This window comes from Monodelphis domestica, chromosome 3, assembly GCF_027887165.1.
Source record: "Monodelphis domestica isolate mMonDom1 chromosome 3, mMonDom1.pri, whole genome shotgun sequence".
NCBI classification, from domain to species: domain Eukaryota; kingdom Metazoa; phylum Chordata; class Mammalia; order Didelphimorphia; family Didelphidae; genus Monodelphis; species Monodelphis domestica.
In genome coordinates, this window is record NC_077229.1 from 55,903,268 (window position 1) to 55,920,603 (window position 17,336).

At 38.6% G+C, this 17,336-nt stretch overlaps 1 protein-coding gene across 1 annotated transcript in view; it reads left to right on the forward strand.

The window, feature by feature from the left end:
- Positions 1–1,278: 1,278 nt before the first annotated feature.
- The window catches only part of ADGRD1 (adhesion G protein-coupled receptor D1), a 505,347-nt gene continuing 489,289 nt past the window's right edge, over positions 1,279–17,336 (forward strand). The window contains exons 1-2 of the mRNA XM_056820949.1: positions 1,279–2,052; positions 2,176–2,212. Coding sequence (XP_056676927.1) covers positions 1,987–2,052; positions 2,176–2,212 — 103 coding nt within the window. The 5' untranslated portion in view covers positions 1,279–1,986. The remainder of the gene's footprint in view (positions 2,053–2,175; positions 2,213–17,336) is intronic.

Genomic DNA, 17,336 nt, shown 5'->3' on the forward strand with positions numbered 1-17,336 from the left:
TTATCCAACCCTCTTGTTTGTCAGGTGAAGAAACTGATGCTGGTGGTAATTGAGTTGTTCAGACTCACTTGGGCGTAAGCATCAGAGGTGGAATTTGAACTCAGGTCCTGTGACTAGTGAGCCAATTTTCTTTCCACTGTATCATGCTACTTTTAGGAGCTTACATAGTTGAGGGCTCTTTTCTGAGTGGATAATACCATTTGGAACATAGATGTGGGAACTTCAGCATAAAAATCAGAAGTGGAATATAGACTTAAGCACCAGAGGTAGAATTTGAATCCAGATCCCTCAAGACTTCCTTAAAAGCCTCTTTTCTTTCTACTGTATCATGCTGCCTTCCCTGATTTTACACAGTAGAAAATATAACCAGTCTTTCAGAGTCTACTGGGGAGAGAACCTTTCTGAGTAGATGACATCATTTGGAACATAGATGTGGCAACTGCAGCATAAATAGCAGAAGTAGAAGATAGGCATCAGAGGTAGAATTTGAACCTGGATCCTCTGATTTAAAAGCCAGTTTTCTTTCTATTGTATCATGCTGACTTCCAGGATTTTGCACAGTTGAAAATATAACCAGTCTTCCAGTGCCTAGTGGGGAGATGGCTCTTTTCTATGGGGATTACAGCATTGGAAAACCGAGGCTCAGGTGGGCTAAAAGGGTTTATTTTATTTTATTTATTTTTAAAAAACCCTTACCTTCCATCTTGGAATCAATACTGTATATTGGCTCCATGGTAGAAGAGTGGTAAGGGCTAGGCAGTGGGGATTAAGTGACTTGCCCAGGGCCACACAGCTGGAAGTGTCTGAGGTCATACTTGAACCTAGGACCTCCTGTCTCTAGGTCTGGCTCTCAACCCACTGAGATACCCAGCAGCCCCCTAAGGGGTTTATTTTAGATCTCCCCATAAAGAGCATTTAGGGTACCTGGCACTTTCCTACGTGCTTGGAACTGTGGGACATAAGAACGTCTAATAATAGGTTTGGAAAGCTCAGAGATCGAATCCCCTGTTCCGGTAAAGGGTTAAGTAGAAGACCGTAGCCAGCACTTTGGTTAGGGAAGGATGCGTGGGTTTAGCGTCCTCCGCCCGAATATCACCTTATTTCTTCCTTCAGCCAAACAAAACTCTCAGTGAAATAGATTCTTCTGTTTGCTTTAAGTTGAAATATTTATTAATATTTGTGCTGGCTCTGGGTGAGCCAGCTGGGGGATGTGTACCTCCTCCCACCCACCCACCCCGATCTCGTCTGCTCTCTGAACCCAAGAGCCTGAAGACCTTTCCAATTGTTCTTAACAGACTGGTGTTAGGACCCAGGGAGGAGACAGCAGCACCAAGATATAAATAGAGAAACAGAATGGGACAAAGTTTGAGGAGAGAGCATGACATCACTCAGACTTTTCTCTCCACCAACGAGAGCTGGGATGGAGGTGCAAACTTGAGCCAGCCAGGGAAGGACTTAGGAAATCGCGGGGCAACTCCGTGAAAAAGTTATCCGCAGAGGTTGCTCTTCCCCCTGTTCCCCCCTTTTGAAAGAATAACTCCGAGCCGCAGCTGGAGAGACTGGGAGCTCCTGAACGCTACTGGGAAGCCCAGAGACCACATGCTTAATGACAGAGATCTCTCGTTGGCTCGGACCTCGGCGAGATTTTTGGGATTGTTTCTGGGGAACTGCGCGTTTTGGAATTGGACTGAGTCTTCCCACATTCCTCAGCTGGTCTAGTCATGGTAAAGCGTTTGTATCGATTCCTGAAAGTTGTTGAGTTTTGAAAGTCCTCATCCATGCCTCCGGACAACCGGCGGGAACTGGGAGAACCGTGGAAATGACTTTTCTGAACCTGTATGAGTTATGAAGATGCCCTTTTCACAAGGAAGTGAGAATTAACTTAAAAAAAAAAAGAAAGAAACACACTTTGGCTCCTGTAATCACCTCCCCAGAATCTGGCTTGCCTCACTTTTCTTTTTCTTTTTCACTTTGGGAAGACTCACCATGAGGAAGCTGCTATCTTTCTGCTGTTGGTATTCGTGGATGCTTTTCTGGTTTTCTGAGAAGCAGGTAATTTCTAAAAGGGCGGGGCGGGGCTTCCCCAGAATTTTACTAAGACTCACTTATTCTTTTTGCCCTCTGTCTTACCACACAATGTTCTCTCTCTCTTTTTGTACGTGTTTGTGTATGCAGGTATCTGCCAATTATCCCCAAGCACAAGGACATCCAGGTGAGAGGCAATCTTTATCACTCCTCTCCGCAAACTCCTCTTGGTCCCCGAAAGCCCCAGAAATCCATGGTGGTTAATGCCCACAGGGATTGGGGAATGCTGGGCCATCGCATCTCTCTTCTTCCCTCCTCTGGTGTCCTCTCGCTTTCCTTCTGAGCCGGATTCTAGCTCCTCTGTTTTGTGCTTTGCTCGCTACTTCAGATCCGGTGACGGGGGCTCACTCTGTTCCCAGACCTTTCTCCGGTGCCCTGGTCATAGGAAATCTCGGGACCAGTTTGCTCAGCATGTTTTTTCTCACTGAATGTTCCTCCGCTGTTGTCCATGTACTTTTCTGTAAACTTTTTTTTAGGGGTGTAAATCAAGCTGCTCTTAATACACATTCATGGTGTTAGCCTTGAACCTCAGGGTGCTGTTTCAATACACGTTGGTTCAAATCTTCCCTGGTCCTCCTGGGACTTTTTAGCCTTCTATGTGCTTGGGTCCAAAGGTGAGTGACAGTGCTAGAGAGAAAGAGACCCAAAGTTCTGTCTTTACTACACATCTTGAGTACAGCTGAAGCCCATCATTTCTCTTCTGACCATTGGCTTCCCTTAATTAAAGGGACACGGAAGAGTTGTTTTTTGAGCAAGAGAAGCCTAGCAATGTCCTTCCACCCCCCCCCCCCAAAGAAAGAAAGATAGCCCTGGGTAGGGCTCAGAGCATAGAATATGAAGGTAAATGATCTAGGTTCAAATCTTGCTTATGTTATTTGATCCCCATGTGACTTTGGCCAAGTAATTTCCCCCTCTCTGGTCTTGTTCCTTCATTTATAAAATGAGAGGGTTGGACTAAGATGAACTCTGAGGCTCATTTCAGCTCTGAAACTGTGATCATAGTAATTTAGGGAGTTTACAAAGACATGAATTCAAATGTTGGTTAGATTACAAGCTTGGGCAAGTCACAACCTACATTGGCCTCAGTTTTCTCAACTATAAAAATAAAGGAGATGATAACAACACCTCTGAAGGTCAAATGGATAATATTATTAAGCATATAGCACAGTGCCTGGCATATCATAAGTGCTACATAAGCGCTAGTTATTATTATATGAATATAAAACAACACTAATTTGTCTCTATATTAACCTAATATATTACTACATTATATAACATATTATTATATTAATGTTCTGTTGTCATCATATTACATCATATTATCTAACATTACATTGTATTGTATTATATTATGTAGCATTATACATAACATATCACATTCTATACCAGACCATATCATACCATATTGTATCATATTATACCATATCATATACCATATATTATATTATGTTAATGTTACATTATATTACATTGCATTGTATTACATTATACTATATTATACTCTACTATATATCATATCACATCATATCAAACCATTCATATCATATTATATTATGCTGTTATATTACACTGCATTGTGTTATACTATATTATACTATGCTATATCATATATTATATTATTATGTTTTATTACATTGCATTACACTGTATTATATTACATAACACTATATTATATCACATCATATTACATCACATCACATCACATCACCTCACATATATCATATCATATTATATTACATTGCATTGCATTATATTACACTATACTATATTATACTATACTATACTATACTATACTATACTATACTATACTATACTATACTATACTATACTATACTATACCATATCACACCATATCATATTATATTGTTATGCTTTATTACATTGCATTGCATTATATTACATTACACTATACTATACTATATTATACTAGATCATATCATATCATACCATATCATATCGTATTATGTCATATTATATTGTTATGTTTTATTATACTGCATTGCATTACATAATACTATATTATACAATACTATATACTACCATAACATATCATATTATATTGTTGTGTTTATTACATTGCATTGCATTACATTACATAACACTATACAATACAATACAATACTATACTATACTATACTATACTATACTATACTATACTATACTATACTATACTATACTATACTATACTATACTAATCACATCATATTACATTATATCATATCACCTCACCTCACATCATATCATATCATACCATATAATATATTATATTACATTGCAATGAATTATATTATACTATACTATATTATACTATACTATATCACATCATATTACATCATATCACATCATATCATATCAGACTATATCATATCATATCATATCATATTATATTATGTTATATTACATTGCATTGCATTACATTACAGTATACCATATTATATTATACTATATCATATACCATGCCATATCATATTATATTGTTATTTTATTACATTGTATTGAATTATATTATATAACACTATGCTATACTATATCACATCATATTATATCATATCACACCACATCATACCACATCATATCACATCATATTATATCATATCACATCATACCACATATCACATTATATCATATCATACCATATCATATTATATTATAATGGCGTATTTTCACATAAATTTACTGTGGTCTAATGGGAGCCTACATAGGTAAGCGTGACAAGCTTTTTGGGGTATTGGATAGAAAGCTTGACCTGAAACCAGATGGCATGGGTTCAGATCCCAACTCTTACTTATTAGTCATGTGACCCCGCATACCCCTCTCTGATTTTGGCTTTCTCATCTACAAAATGAGAGGAACTGGGTAATACGGCCTTCCTTGATCCTCTGACCTCTCTGCATCTGATAGAGGAGGAATGCCAGAGTAGATGGACAGCCAGGCTTGGAGTCAGGAAGCCTGGGGTTCAGGTCCACTCTCTGACCCAAATTAACCATATGACTCTGGGCAAACATGGAACCTCTCCAGCCCTTTACTTCCCCCATGCCACTGTCTAAGACCACAAGTTGCACAGAGAGTGTCTTCCTTCAGTGGCAGCTCCCTATACCAAAGAAGAAGCCACAGTGATCTTGGCCAAACCTCATCTATACATGGATCTCTATGTCTCTGTGCCTATGTGTCTATCTGTGTCTCTGTCTGTCTATCTCTCCCTCATGGCTCTCTACTGTCCATTCATGCATACACTGTGGCCCTGATGTTGAGGAGAGCTGTCTGGGTAGCTCTGCCCTTTGTCTTCATCTCCAACCTGTCTTCTGAGGGAACAAGCTTTTAGGGTTAGGATTAGGGTTTTAATGACCAGCCTAAAGATAGAGATCCTTCTTCTCCTTTGTCTCTCAGTCAAATATCTGAGTTCACCATCTTGAGAAATTCTCCCAGTGCCTAGCACAGTGCTTGGCACATAGTAGGCATTTAAAAAAGTCTTGCCCATTGATTGAATAATTAATTTAGGGGCAACCCCTCAGGGTGTGGTGGCCCTGGTTGTTAGCCACTCAGTTTGAACCTGTGAATTTTAAGCATGATTCTGGGATGCTGGGTGAGGAGGTGGTCTCCATCACCTTTTTTTTAAACCTTTACCTTGTGTCTTATAATCAATGCTGGGTATTGGTTCCAAGGCAGAAGAGAGGTAAGGGCTAGACAATTAAGGGATTTGTCCAAAGACTCCCAGCTGGGAAGTATTTGAAGTCGGATTTGAACCTAGGACCTCCTGTCTCTTGGCTTGGTTCTCAATCTATTGAGCTACCCAGCTGCCCCCAATCCACACTTTTTGACATTGGAAGTAGAGAAACTCCTGTAATTTCTTAGGTTGAATTCCTTTTTTTAAGTGCTTCTTGGATCCATAAAAGGCAACTAGGTAGCCCTGTGGATAGAGTAGCAGGCCTGGAGTCAGGTAGTTTCATCTTTATGAGTTCAAATCTGTCCTCAGATACTCAATTCTGGGCAGATCACTTAATCCTATTTGCCTCAGTTTCCTGGACTGTAAAATGAGCTGGATAAGGAAATTCACTCTAGTGAATTTGCCAAGAAAACCCCAAATGTGGTCATAATTGAACATGATTGAAACAATTCAATAACAACAACAATAAAAATATCTGTAAATAAAGTGGAGTCACTGGGTCTTAGTGGGATGGGTCAAAGTTTTGAGCGCATTGACTGGGACCTTCCTTCATCAGATGGAAACAGCAGCATTTAGTACCTAATTAACAAGAATAATAAATAGGAATTAGGAAGCAGTCAGCTTGTGCTTCCTCCCTCCAGTGGCCCCCCAACCCCTTGCACAGACATACTTTCTTCTGCAGAGATGGCCTCCCCAGTAGCAGCCTGAGTATCTGGAGAAGGGGGGTGGGCAATCTTTGTTCTTGTTCCTCTCACTTCATGACCTTACATTATGAGGTTTGAGGCCTTTTCCCTCCCAACTGATTTTGTTTTAAAAAGTCGACTTGAAAGTGTTTCCCTTGTTACTAGCCGAAAGGTACAATTTGTGGTAATTGCCTCGGGTGCCAGAATTACTAGTTATGGTTTGACTTAGATCTATTCCTCTTTCCCGACAGGGTATATATATACCCAACAGTCTCTCTCTCTCTCTCTCTCTCTCTCTCTCTCTTAAAAAAATCCATTGATGCCTTTTATTTTAATTTTTTATTTAGATTTTTGGAAACTTTTATTTAATTCGTTAATTTAGAATATTTTCCCATGGTTACAAGATTCATGTTCTTTCCCTCCCTTCCTTCCACCCCCTTCCTATAGCTGATGCACAATTCCACTGGGTTTTACCTGTGTCATTGATCAAGACCTATTTCCATATTATTGATAATTGAACCAGGGTGATCACTTAGAGTCTACATCCCCAATCATATCCCCATTGACCCATGTGATCAAGCAGTTGTTTTTCTTCTATGTTTCTGCTCCCACAGTTCTTCCTCTGGATGTGGAGTGTTCTTTCTCAGAATTCCCCATCTATGCCTTTTAAACAAAATTTTACCAGTTCCCTTTATCTGGATAAGTCCTTGGCTAATAGTAAATGTGGTTATTGTGAATATACTGTTCTCTTGATCTTACTTTCTTTGCTCTCTATCAGTTGATATGTTTCTCTTTATACTTCTCTGATTACTTCATATTTGTTTTTTTTTTTCTCTCATGGTATAACATTCTGTGCTATTCATAGATCTGGGCAGTTGGGTGGAGCAGAGGATAGCACTAAGTCTGCAGTCAGAAAAACTCATTTTCCCAAGTTCAAATCTGACCTCAGATATTTACTAGCTGAATGACCTTCATTTCATCCTGTTTGCCTCAGTTTCCTCATCTGTAAAATGAGCTAGAGAAGGAAATGTCAAACTAGCTGGGTGACACTGGGCAAGTCACTTCATCCTGTTTGCCTCAGTTTCCTCATTTGTAAAATGAGTTGGAGAAGGAAATGGCAAACCACTTTAATACCTCTGCCAAGAAAACCCCCAATGAGGTCACAAAGAGTTGGACACAACTGGAAAACAACTAACAATAAATCCACAGATCACAACTTATTTAGCCATTTTGCCATCAGTGTTATCTGCTTTGTTTTTAGTTCTTGACCCCTGCAAAAATGTTGCTCTAAGTATTTTGGTATAAATGGAACCATCCTACCATCTTTGATCTTTTGAGGGGGACTTTCTTGTGGTGTGACCTCTGAGTTAAATGATATGAACAGGTCAGCCACTTTTATATTGGGTCATGTGTTCTTCATATTAGATCAGGCTAGTGATAAGTTCATTGCTTTGGGCTAGTAATCAAATTAAAAAGTTGGAGTGGTGGGAAGCAATCTATTTTTCCCATAGTAGAATGTAAGCTCCATGATGGCTAGGACTGAATCATTTTCATTGACTTTGTAACCTCAGTGTCTAGGACAGTGACTGGCTTGAATTCTCAGTGAATCAATTCAGAAACATATTAAGCCCCTACTGTATGTCAGGTGTTGGGGGACAGAAATAAAAGCAAGAGAAGTCTCTGCTTTCCAGGGGCTCACATTCCAGTTGGGGAGACAACATGTAAATAATTAGGTACATACCAGAGACATACAGAGAGGTGTGCTCAAACTGGCTCTTGAGATCTCATTGTCAAATTTTCAACGCGAACATTTATACCTCAGAAACTGGCAAAAGCTACAAATCAGGACTTGATTTATTGTTTTGTTGATTGAGTAGACCTAAAAAAACCAGAGAAAATGTCAATGATGCAGATAAAACTTTATTATTTTTATTTAAACCCTTACTTTTTGTCTTAGAATCAGTACTATATGTTGATTCCAAGGCAGAAGAGCAGTAAGAACTAGACAATGGGGGTTAAGTGACTTGTCCAGGGACACAGATAAAACTTTAAAAGGGATTCCAGGCAGGGAGGATAGTCAGTGGAAAAACATGGGATGGTGAGGTGGAGTGTTTTGTCTGAGAAATAGCAAGCAGGTCAGTGATACTGGATCACAGAGTGGTTGAAAGAGGATAAAATATAAGAAGCCTGGGAATGGAGGAAAGGGTCAGGTTGTAAAAGGCCTTTAAATGACAAACAGAAAACTCTATTTGCTCCTGATGGTAAGAGGGAGTCACAGGAATTTATTGACTAGGGGAGTGGCATGAAAAGACCTATGCATTAAGAAAATCACTTTTGCAGCTATGTGGAGGATGGATTGGAGTGGGGGGGGGGAGAGACTTGAGAGTGGCAGTCTCACTAGCAATAAACCAGGTCTGATCTGATAAGTGTCTACATCAAGGGGATGGCAGTGCCAGAGGAAAGAAGGGGGTTGAAATGAAAGCTATTGCAAGGGTAGGAAAGAGAGAGAGAGGGAGAGAGAGAGAGAGAGAGAGAGAGAGAGAGAGAGAGAGAGAGAGAGAGAGAGAGAGAGAGAGAGAGAGAGAGAGAAAAGCAGACAGAAACAAAGAGACAGACAGACAGAGGGAAGGAGGGAGGGAGACAGATACAGATAAACAGACAGAGACAGAGACAAAGAGACAGATAGAAAGAGATAGACAGAAAGAAAAAGAGAGAAAGAGAAGAAGGAAGTAGAAGAAAGAAGAAGGGAGGGAGGGAGAGAGAGAGAGAGCGCTGTTGACAGTAATAGGAAAGTTGGTAAAGGGTAAAGATAATGAGTTCTGTTTTGGATATGTTCAGTTTGAGATGCCTATGAGGCATCCAATTAGAGATACCCAAAAGGCAGTTGGTGATGCCAGATGAGCTCAGGAGAGAGATTAGGGCTGGATCTCTCTATCTCTCTATCTATCTATCTATCTATCTATCTATCTATCTATCTATCTATCTATCTATCTATCTATCAATAGACCAATAATCAGATAGATAGCATAATGGATAGAGCACCAGGCCTCAAAATGAAAAGTCCTGGATTCAAATTTTGCCTCAGGTACTTCCTGGATGAGTGACCCTAGGCAAGTCACTTAACCCTAATTGCTTAGCCCTTGAAGCTCTTTTGTCTTAGAACTGATATTAAGGCAGAAGATTTTAATAAAGTAAACCAATCATCAATAAGCATTTATTAAGTACCTACTATGTGCCATTGTCTAGGTATTGGGCTAGGTTTGGGTAGTACAAAGTATGAATACAAAGATGAAATAATTCCTGTTTGCACTGAATTTAGATTCTAAGCATATCTAAAAAGTACATTAAAATACATATCTACAAAATAAGTGTCTGTAAATCATAAATATAAAGTTAATAATTACACATAAATGTACACAAAGTAGTCACACTCACGGTTGTTAGGGAAGGAGGGTAATAGCAGTTGGGGGGAAGGAGGAAGGACTTCATGCAGAAAATGGCACCTGAATTGAGTCTTAAGGGAAAAGGACTCCACGAAGCAAAGGAAATGATTGAACCTCAAAGGAACTGATTAGGTCACCAAGAGAATGAGTGTGAAGGGAAAGAAGAGTGCCCAGTCTAGGCAGCTATGTGGCTCAGTGATGGAAGCCTGGAGTTGGGAGGATCTGGATTCAAATCTAGCCTTAAATTCTTCCTAGCTGTTTGATCCTGGGCAAGTCACTTGATCCCAATTGTCTAGCCCTCATCATTCTTCTATCTTGGAACTGAAGCTTAGTATTGATTTTAAGACAGAAGGTAAGGGTTAAAAAAAAGAAGTGGCTCCAGGGAGTAGACATTGGGCAACATTCAGGGTTACTAGGTGTGACTTAGACGAAGATCCATCCAAGGAGACCCATCCAAGGAGCAGACAGGCAGATAGGAGGAGAACCAGGAGACAACACTGTTTAAACTTGGCCTTTTACCCTCCATATGTTGCTTGCCAGTCTGGGAGGTTACTAAGCTAGTGTCTGGATTTTTGCCAATCAGAGGGAAATTAAACTATCTCTAATTCCCCCATCACTGAGGAAACACTCATAGGCACACACGCACATACAAATGAGCAACTCTTGGTGGGGAAAAGCCATAAATAATATTGCTAGTAGGAGAACTCATGGATAGACTAACAGATTAGGAACTGGGAAACTCCTGATTTGAATCCCGACTCAGACTTTTTCTAGTTGTATGACCTTGGGCAAGTTAAATAAACTCACTGAGCCTTGGTTTCACCATCTGTAAAAGGAGGAAGGAAATAATGACCCTTGCCTTTCAGGGATTTTGTGAAGACCAAGTGAGATTATTTATATACCTTAAATAAAACCTATATAAACGACAGCTTAGATCTTCTTGCTTTCCAGGTTTGGGTATGTCAGCCCCATATGGGTGTATTCAGAGTGTGTTTAAAATTTCATTTTTTCCTCTATTTGCCAGATTCTCCTTTTAATTCTTTAATCATCCCCTCCTCCTTCCCTCACTCCCTTAATGGCTCCTTTCCACCTTTTGATTTATGTATGGTATATCTCTTGGTCTTTTCTCACTGGCATTGGTTCGAATCTTGAAGGGGTTGATTGATGATAGGGAGTGGCCCTGGAAAGGGTCACCATGGCAGCCTTCTCTGACACTGTGTCCCCAGAGTCCCTGAACATTGCTCACAGCATGATAGGTCAGCTGAGCCTTTTTTGGCTCCATTTCAGGTATTCAAAGCACGATCCTTGATAAAAGTGCCAAAGGAGAGGACGACTCATGCTGTATCTGCCTCTTTTTCTTACAAACCTAGAGAAGAAGGCTATTTTCCTAAAAAATGGAGGCAGTCATTGCCAATTGGATACCCATCTAGGGAGTCCTGAATGGTTTTAAAATATCTTTGTGAACTAAAGGTACATCCTTACATTTACCCCATTGGGATGTCCTGGAAATCAATAGAAAAAAATGGAATAATGCTACTCTCTTTCACCATTTGGTTATTTTGGTGAAATATGGGATAAAAGTAACAATAGGAGCTGCCATTTAGTTAGATTTTGTTTAAAGTGTATAAATGATCTCATCTTATCTTCACAAAAACCCTGAGAGGCAAGGGGCATTATTTCCTTCCCCTTTTTACAGATGGTGAAACCAAGGCTCAGTGAGTTTATTTAACTTGCCCAAGGTGATACAGCTAGTAAGACTCTGAGTCAGGATTCAAATCAGGAGTTTCCCAATTCCTAGTCTGGTAGTCTATCCATTATGCCTCTAAATTTAATATTTATATAATACTTTTTGTGGGCATCCAAGTCCATTTCCCACAAGCCTGTGGAATAGATACTGTTAAGGATTAACTTCATGTTTCAGAGATATGGAAACTGAGGTACCAAGAAGCTAAATGACTTGTCCAAGGTCACATAGCAAATGAGTGACAAAGCCAAGCTTTGAACCCAGATCTTTTGACTACAGGGCTCAAAAGTTGCTAATGCTAGCTTAATCCTAAAACCAAAGATAATACATGATAGTGCTAAAAGTAATGCTAATTTGTATACTGATATAGAATAGTGCTAAAATAAAATAAATGCTAATACTAATAATATTGATAAAGCACTTTAAAGTTTACAAAACTCTTTTAAAGAATTTTTTGCACTTTTTTGCACTTTTGCACAAGCAATTTTAGGCTTGATGTTAGAGAAACACTTTTGAATAATAGAGCTATAAGATGTGGATGGGGCTGCCCTGGAAAGTATTGGGTGACCCCACACTGGAAGTATTCAAATAAAGGCTGCATATATATAGCAAAGATTCCATTTGAGGCATGGGTTAGACTGGACGGGGCCATCTAATTCTGAAATTCTGTGATTCCTTGACTTCGAAGATAAGTTCTAAGAAGTTGCCTGAAGCCCACTGAGGTTAAACATCTTGCTTGGGTTACACAGCTAATAAGGGTCACAGGTAGGATCAGAATCCAGGTCAATCCTAGCTACTCTGTCCTCTAGAGTGAGATAACATATGGAATGTACTATAGAAATGTTCTAATAATAATAATTAAATCAAATTGACTCTAATCTTCATATAGTAATCATGGCAAATTTCCTCCCAAAGGTTCATAAACTTATAGCTTACAGATCTTTTATTCCAAACCCTTCATTTTGTTTTTTACTAACTGCATACCTTTTAGTCTCTAGACTTCTGTGAATGCTGGTTTCCTAGTCTCTGAAAAATGGGGTTAATAATGCCTATTTTGAAGGGTAGGAAGAAACTGAGGTCTGGAGAAATGAAGTGGTTCATCTGAGGCCACATAGGTAGTAAATGTAGAAACTATGTCATTTGACTCCAAATCCAAAGCTTTTCTCCATATTAGTTTTCCCCTCTGAAAACAGATTGGCGAACAGAAAAGAGGAACTCTAGAAAACTGCAGATCCTTTCAGTATTTGCCTTTGGCTGTTCAAATGCCAAGCATAAAATGCTTGTCTGTGGTAGGCACCCAATAAATATTCGTTGGTTGGATCTCAAGTTTAGATGCCTGAGTGTTTTTATGTTTTGGGATGTTTATGTTTTGGGATGGCAAATGTGGTTGTTGACTGTGTTTACACAGTGCCAAGTAAAGACAGCCAGTCAATAAGCATTAATTATACACCTGCTATACACCAGGCACTAGGGATAAAAAGAAAGCCAAAAATATGGTCCCTGCATTCAAGATTCTCATATTCAAATGAGTGAGATAGTGTGCAGATCTCTCTGTCTCTCTCTTTGCTTCTCTTTCTCTCCTTTTTTCTTTATCTTTTGATACTATAAATTATATCTTCTATATAATATACTATATTATATTACACACTGTCTATCCATTCATCTTTCTCTCTTCCCCTCTTTCCTTTCTATCAATACTATATATCATCAATACTATATACTATAATCTATTAGATTATCCCTCTTTCTCTCCCTTCTCTCTTCTTTATTAATACTCTATATTATTACATACTAGATTTGTCTATCCATCTATCTTTCCTCCCCTTTTCTCTACTTATCAACACTATATACTATATATATCATATTTTAGATCTAGTTGCCTATCCATCTTTCCATCTTTCTTTCTCTCCCCTTGATCCTATCAATAATATGGAGTCTATATTATATACCATCTCTATTATATACATCTGTCTATCCATGCATCTGTCTTTTTGCTCCTCTCTCCTTTCTACCTGTCCTACACACTCTATCTATCTATCTATCTATCTATCTATCTATCTATCTATCTATCTATCTATCTATATTTCTATATTTCTATCTATCCATCTGCCTGCCCATTCTTCTGTCCATCCATCCATCCATCCATCTATCTATCTATCTATCTATCTATCTATCTATCTATCTATCTATCTATCTAATCTATCCATCTATTTTTTCTCCCCTCTCTTTCTCTTCTCTACCAATACTATGTATCTTCTATTTTGTATACTATATCTATGTATCTGGACTATCTTCTTCCCTCTTCTCCACCTTTCAATATTACATATACATTATAGCTATTATATCTATCTATCTAGCCATCTATTTTTTCTCCCCTCTCTTTCACTTCTCTACCAATACTATGTATCTTCTATTTTATATACTATGTCTATCTATCTGAACTATCTTTCTCCTTCCCTCTTTGCTACCTATCAATATTACATACATATTATAGCTATTATATCTATCTGTTTCTCTGTCCATCCATCCATCCATCCATCTATCTATCTATCTATCTATCTATCTATCTATCTATCTATCTATCTATCTATCTATCTCTCCCTCTATCAATATTATATATCTTCTATATTATATACTCTCTCTATTTTATACCATATCTATCTGTCTATCCATCTATGTCTCCCCCTCCTCTCTACCTACCAATACTATATCTATCCATCTATCTCTTTCTCCCTCTCAAAGATAGATTGAAAGATGAATAGAGTATATAATGTACAAAAATGTACTATATAAATAATATATGCATATAATATAAATATACAATATAAATAATATAGATGAATATTTTTATATAACATAGTCACCTTTCTGTCTGTGTATCTGTCCCAGATATACATATATATGTACACACATATATTTATATGTATACTTATATATCATGTGAATCAGAGGGAAGGCCCTGGAGGGAAAGGTAGTGGGAATGGGGAAGACACTAGAAAAGGTTGAAACTGGAATTTCTTCTTAGTCTTGAAGGAAGCCAGAGAAGCTAGGAGACAGACGTGAGGAGGGGAAGCATACCAGTCATGGGAGGCAGCCATGCCAGTCTGTGGAGGTGGGATATGGAGTGTTGGGTGTTGGGGGCAGCAAAGAGACCAGTGAAGCAAATTACAGAGTATGTGGCCAAGAGTGAAGAGGAAGGAGCTTGGAAAGGTAGGATGGGATCAGGTTGGGAAGGGTTTTTAAAAGTGAAACAAGATTTCATATGTGATCTTGGAGGTTATAAAACAGTCATTTTGCTAATGATCTGGCTAAAATGATCAATATGGATCATTCTAGTGCCCAAGTAGATATTATTATTCTGAATTATTTAGTCTGTGAGTGGACATTGGCATGACCAAATAAATTATTGTTATATCCCCATTTCCCTAGAAGGAAGGAAACAAGTTTTTATTGTGTTGACTATGTGCCAGGCACTGTACTCAGTGCTTTATAAATATTATTTCATTTGATTTTCACATCAGCTTTAGGAAGTAGGCACCATTATTGTCCTTATTTTATAGTTGAGGGAACTTGTACAGGGAGGTGAAAATGACTTGCCCAGGGTCACCCAGATAATGACTGTTTGAGAACCTATTTGAACTCAGGGCTTCCTGATTCCAGACCAAACACTCCATCTTTGCTACCTCTAGGCAATGTTCCTAGAGATGTTTGGAAGTTGGAATTGATGGGAAACTGCTTGGTAATGTGATAAGATGACTGATACTGCAGTCAAGAATCTGGGTTTCAATCCCATCTCTGATGCTTACTTCCTGAGTGACCTGAAACAACTCATTTAAGTTTCTTGAGCCTCATCTGTGAATGAAGGAGGTTGGAATAGATTTCCTTTGACTTCCCTTTCTGCTCCTTTGAAGAAGCCTTCTTATTAGCAGTTTAAGTTATAAGGAATTATAAAAGCAGCCTTAAAATGGCTATTAGACATATACACATTGTGTGGTTCAGTGGGAAAAAAAATCACTGGTTTTGGAATCAGAGGAACCAGGGTTCAAATTCTGCCTCTAATGCTATGGAAAAGTGAAACTATGTGAAAAGTATAATGCTAAGACTTAGTCATGGGCAACTAAGTGTCAAAGTGGATAGAACACTGGACTTGGAATCAGGGAGACCCATCTTCCCGAGTTGAAATCTGTCCCTAGACAATTATTAGCTGCGTGACCCTGGGCAAATCACTTAACCCTGTTTGCCTCAGTTTCCTTAGCTGTAGAATGAGCTGGAGAAGGAAATGATAAATCAACTTTGCCAAGAAATTCCCAAATGGGGTCACAAAGATTGGACAAAACTGAAAATGGACAACAATAAAAAAGATTTAGCTAAGGATTCAAAGACCAAAAGTGGAGCAGACCTTGCCACCCTGCCCTCAAGAAACTTAGACTCATTTGGGAGAAAGAATGTGAATATCTAGAAATTCATAGGAAAAAAATAAAATAAAGCATTTTTTAGCCAACGGACTACATGATTTTTTTTGGGGGGGGGTGCATTTCTTTCATGGACTGACCATGAAGCTGAGAAGGCTTGTTAAACTCGAATCACAGGAGCTATTTATCGACCAAGTCATCACAAATCACATTTTTCTAGTTTATAAATATGTCCTTTTGCAGATAACCTTTTTTTATGGAATGGAAAAATGAAATCTAAAAAACAAAACCCTTTTCACTGGATAGCTGTTGGCTGGCCTGGGTATGGAATGAGCAGCTGATTTCAATCCAATTCTGAGAGGACAGGGACTCCAACCCCCTCTGATTGAAGCTCCAGGTCTGAGACAAGGCCAAATATGGGGAAGATGGCAAAAACTCAATACTGCATCTTCTTTTTTCCCTTGGAAGGCGTCCCTCCATCAGGCCTCAGTTTCTTCATCTGTAAAAAAAAGTAAAGGGAAGGGGGATAAAGCATTTGTTGAACATCTTCCATTTTCCAGGCCCTGTGCTAAAGTTTTACAAATATTATCTCATTTGATCCTCACATTTCTTGGAACAAAGCTTCGAAACTGGGGGAAGTCCCAAATCCTCCCACTTTAAGAAGTTCACAAGGTCTTCCTCTGGTCAACAGGAGAGGAAATAAGGGCTCTTCTCTTCCTCCTTTCTACCCTGAGTGACTCCCTCTCAGAGGTGTCATTGGATGGCTCTTCTACTCTGGACAGTCCCTTTAATGCTTGGCTTTTGAACTGACTTAAGCCAACTCTAATACCCTCATGGCACAACTCACTTAATTTCACCCTGTGACTTTCTTTTCTTCCCAATTGATTAAAGATTCTCACACCTCTTTTAATGACTGTAATTGATAACTTGATTCAATAGAGATGGCAGGTCCAGAGTATTTGGTAACTTTTAAGAGAGAGTGGGAGTGATTTATTTATGGATTCAATTGACCCCCTCTCCTCAGGCCCACACACTTACAAAGAAAGGCAATTGTGTTAATGACCACCACTTTCCCTTTCTCTGGATGCTTTGGACTGGATGGTCCCTGAGCCTTTTCCTAGTATCTCTTTTTAATAGTCTATTATTAACTATATATATTTATACTATATACTATTTAAAAACATATGCCATAGTATATATCCTATTAAATAAATATAGACTTTAAATATGTTTAAATGTACACATCCACACAAATACATTTAATAGTATGTATACTATTAAATAAAGACAAACTTTAAATATATG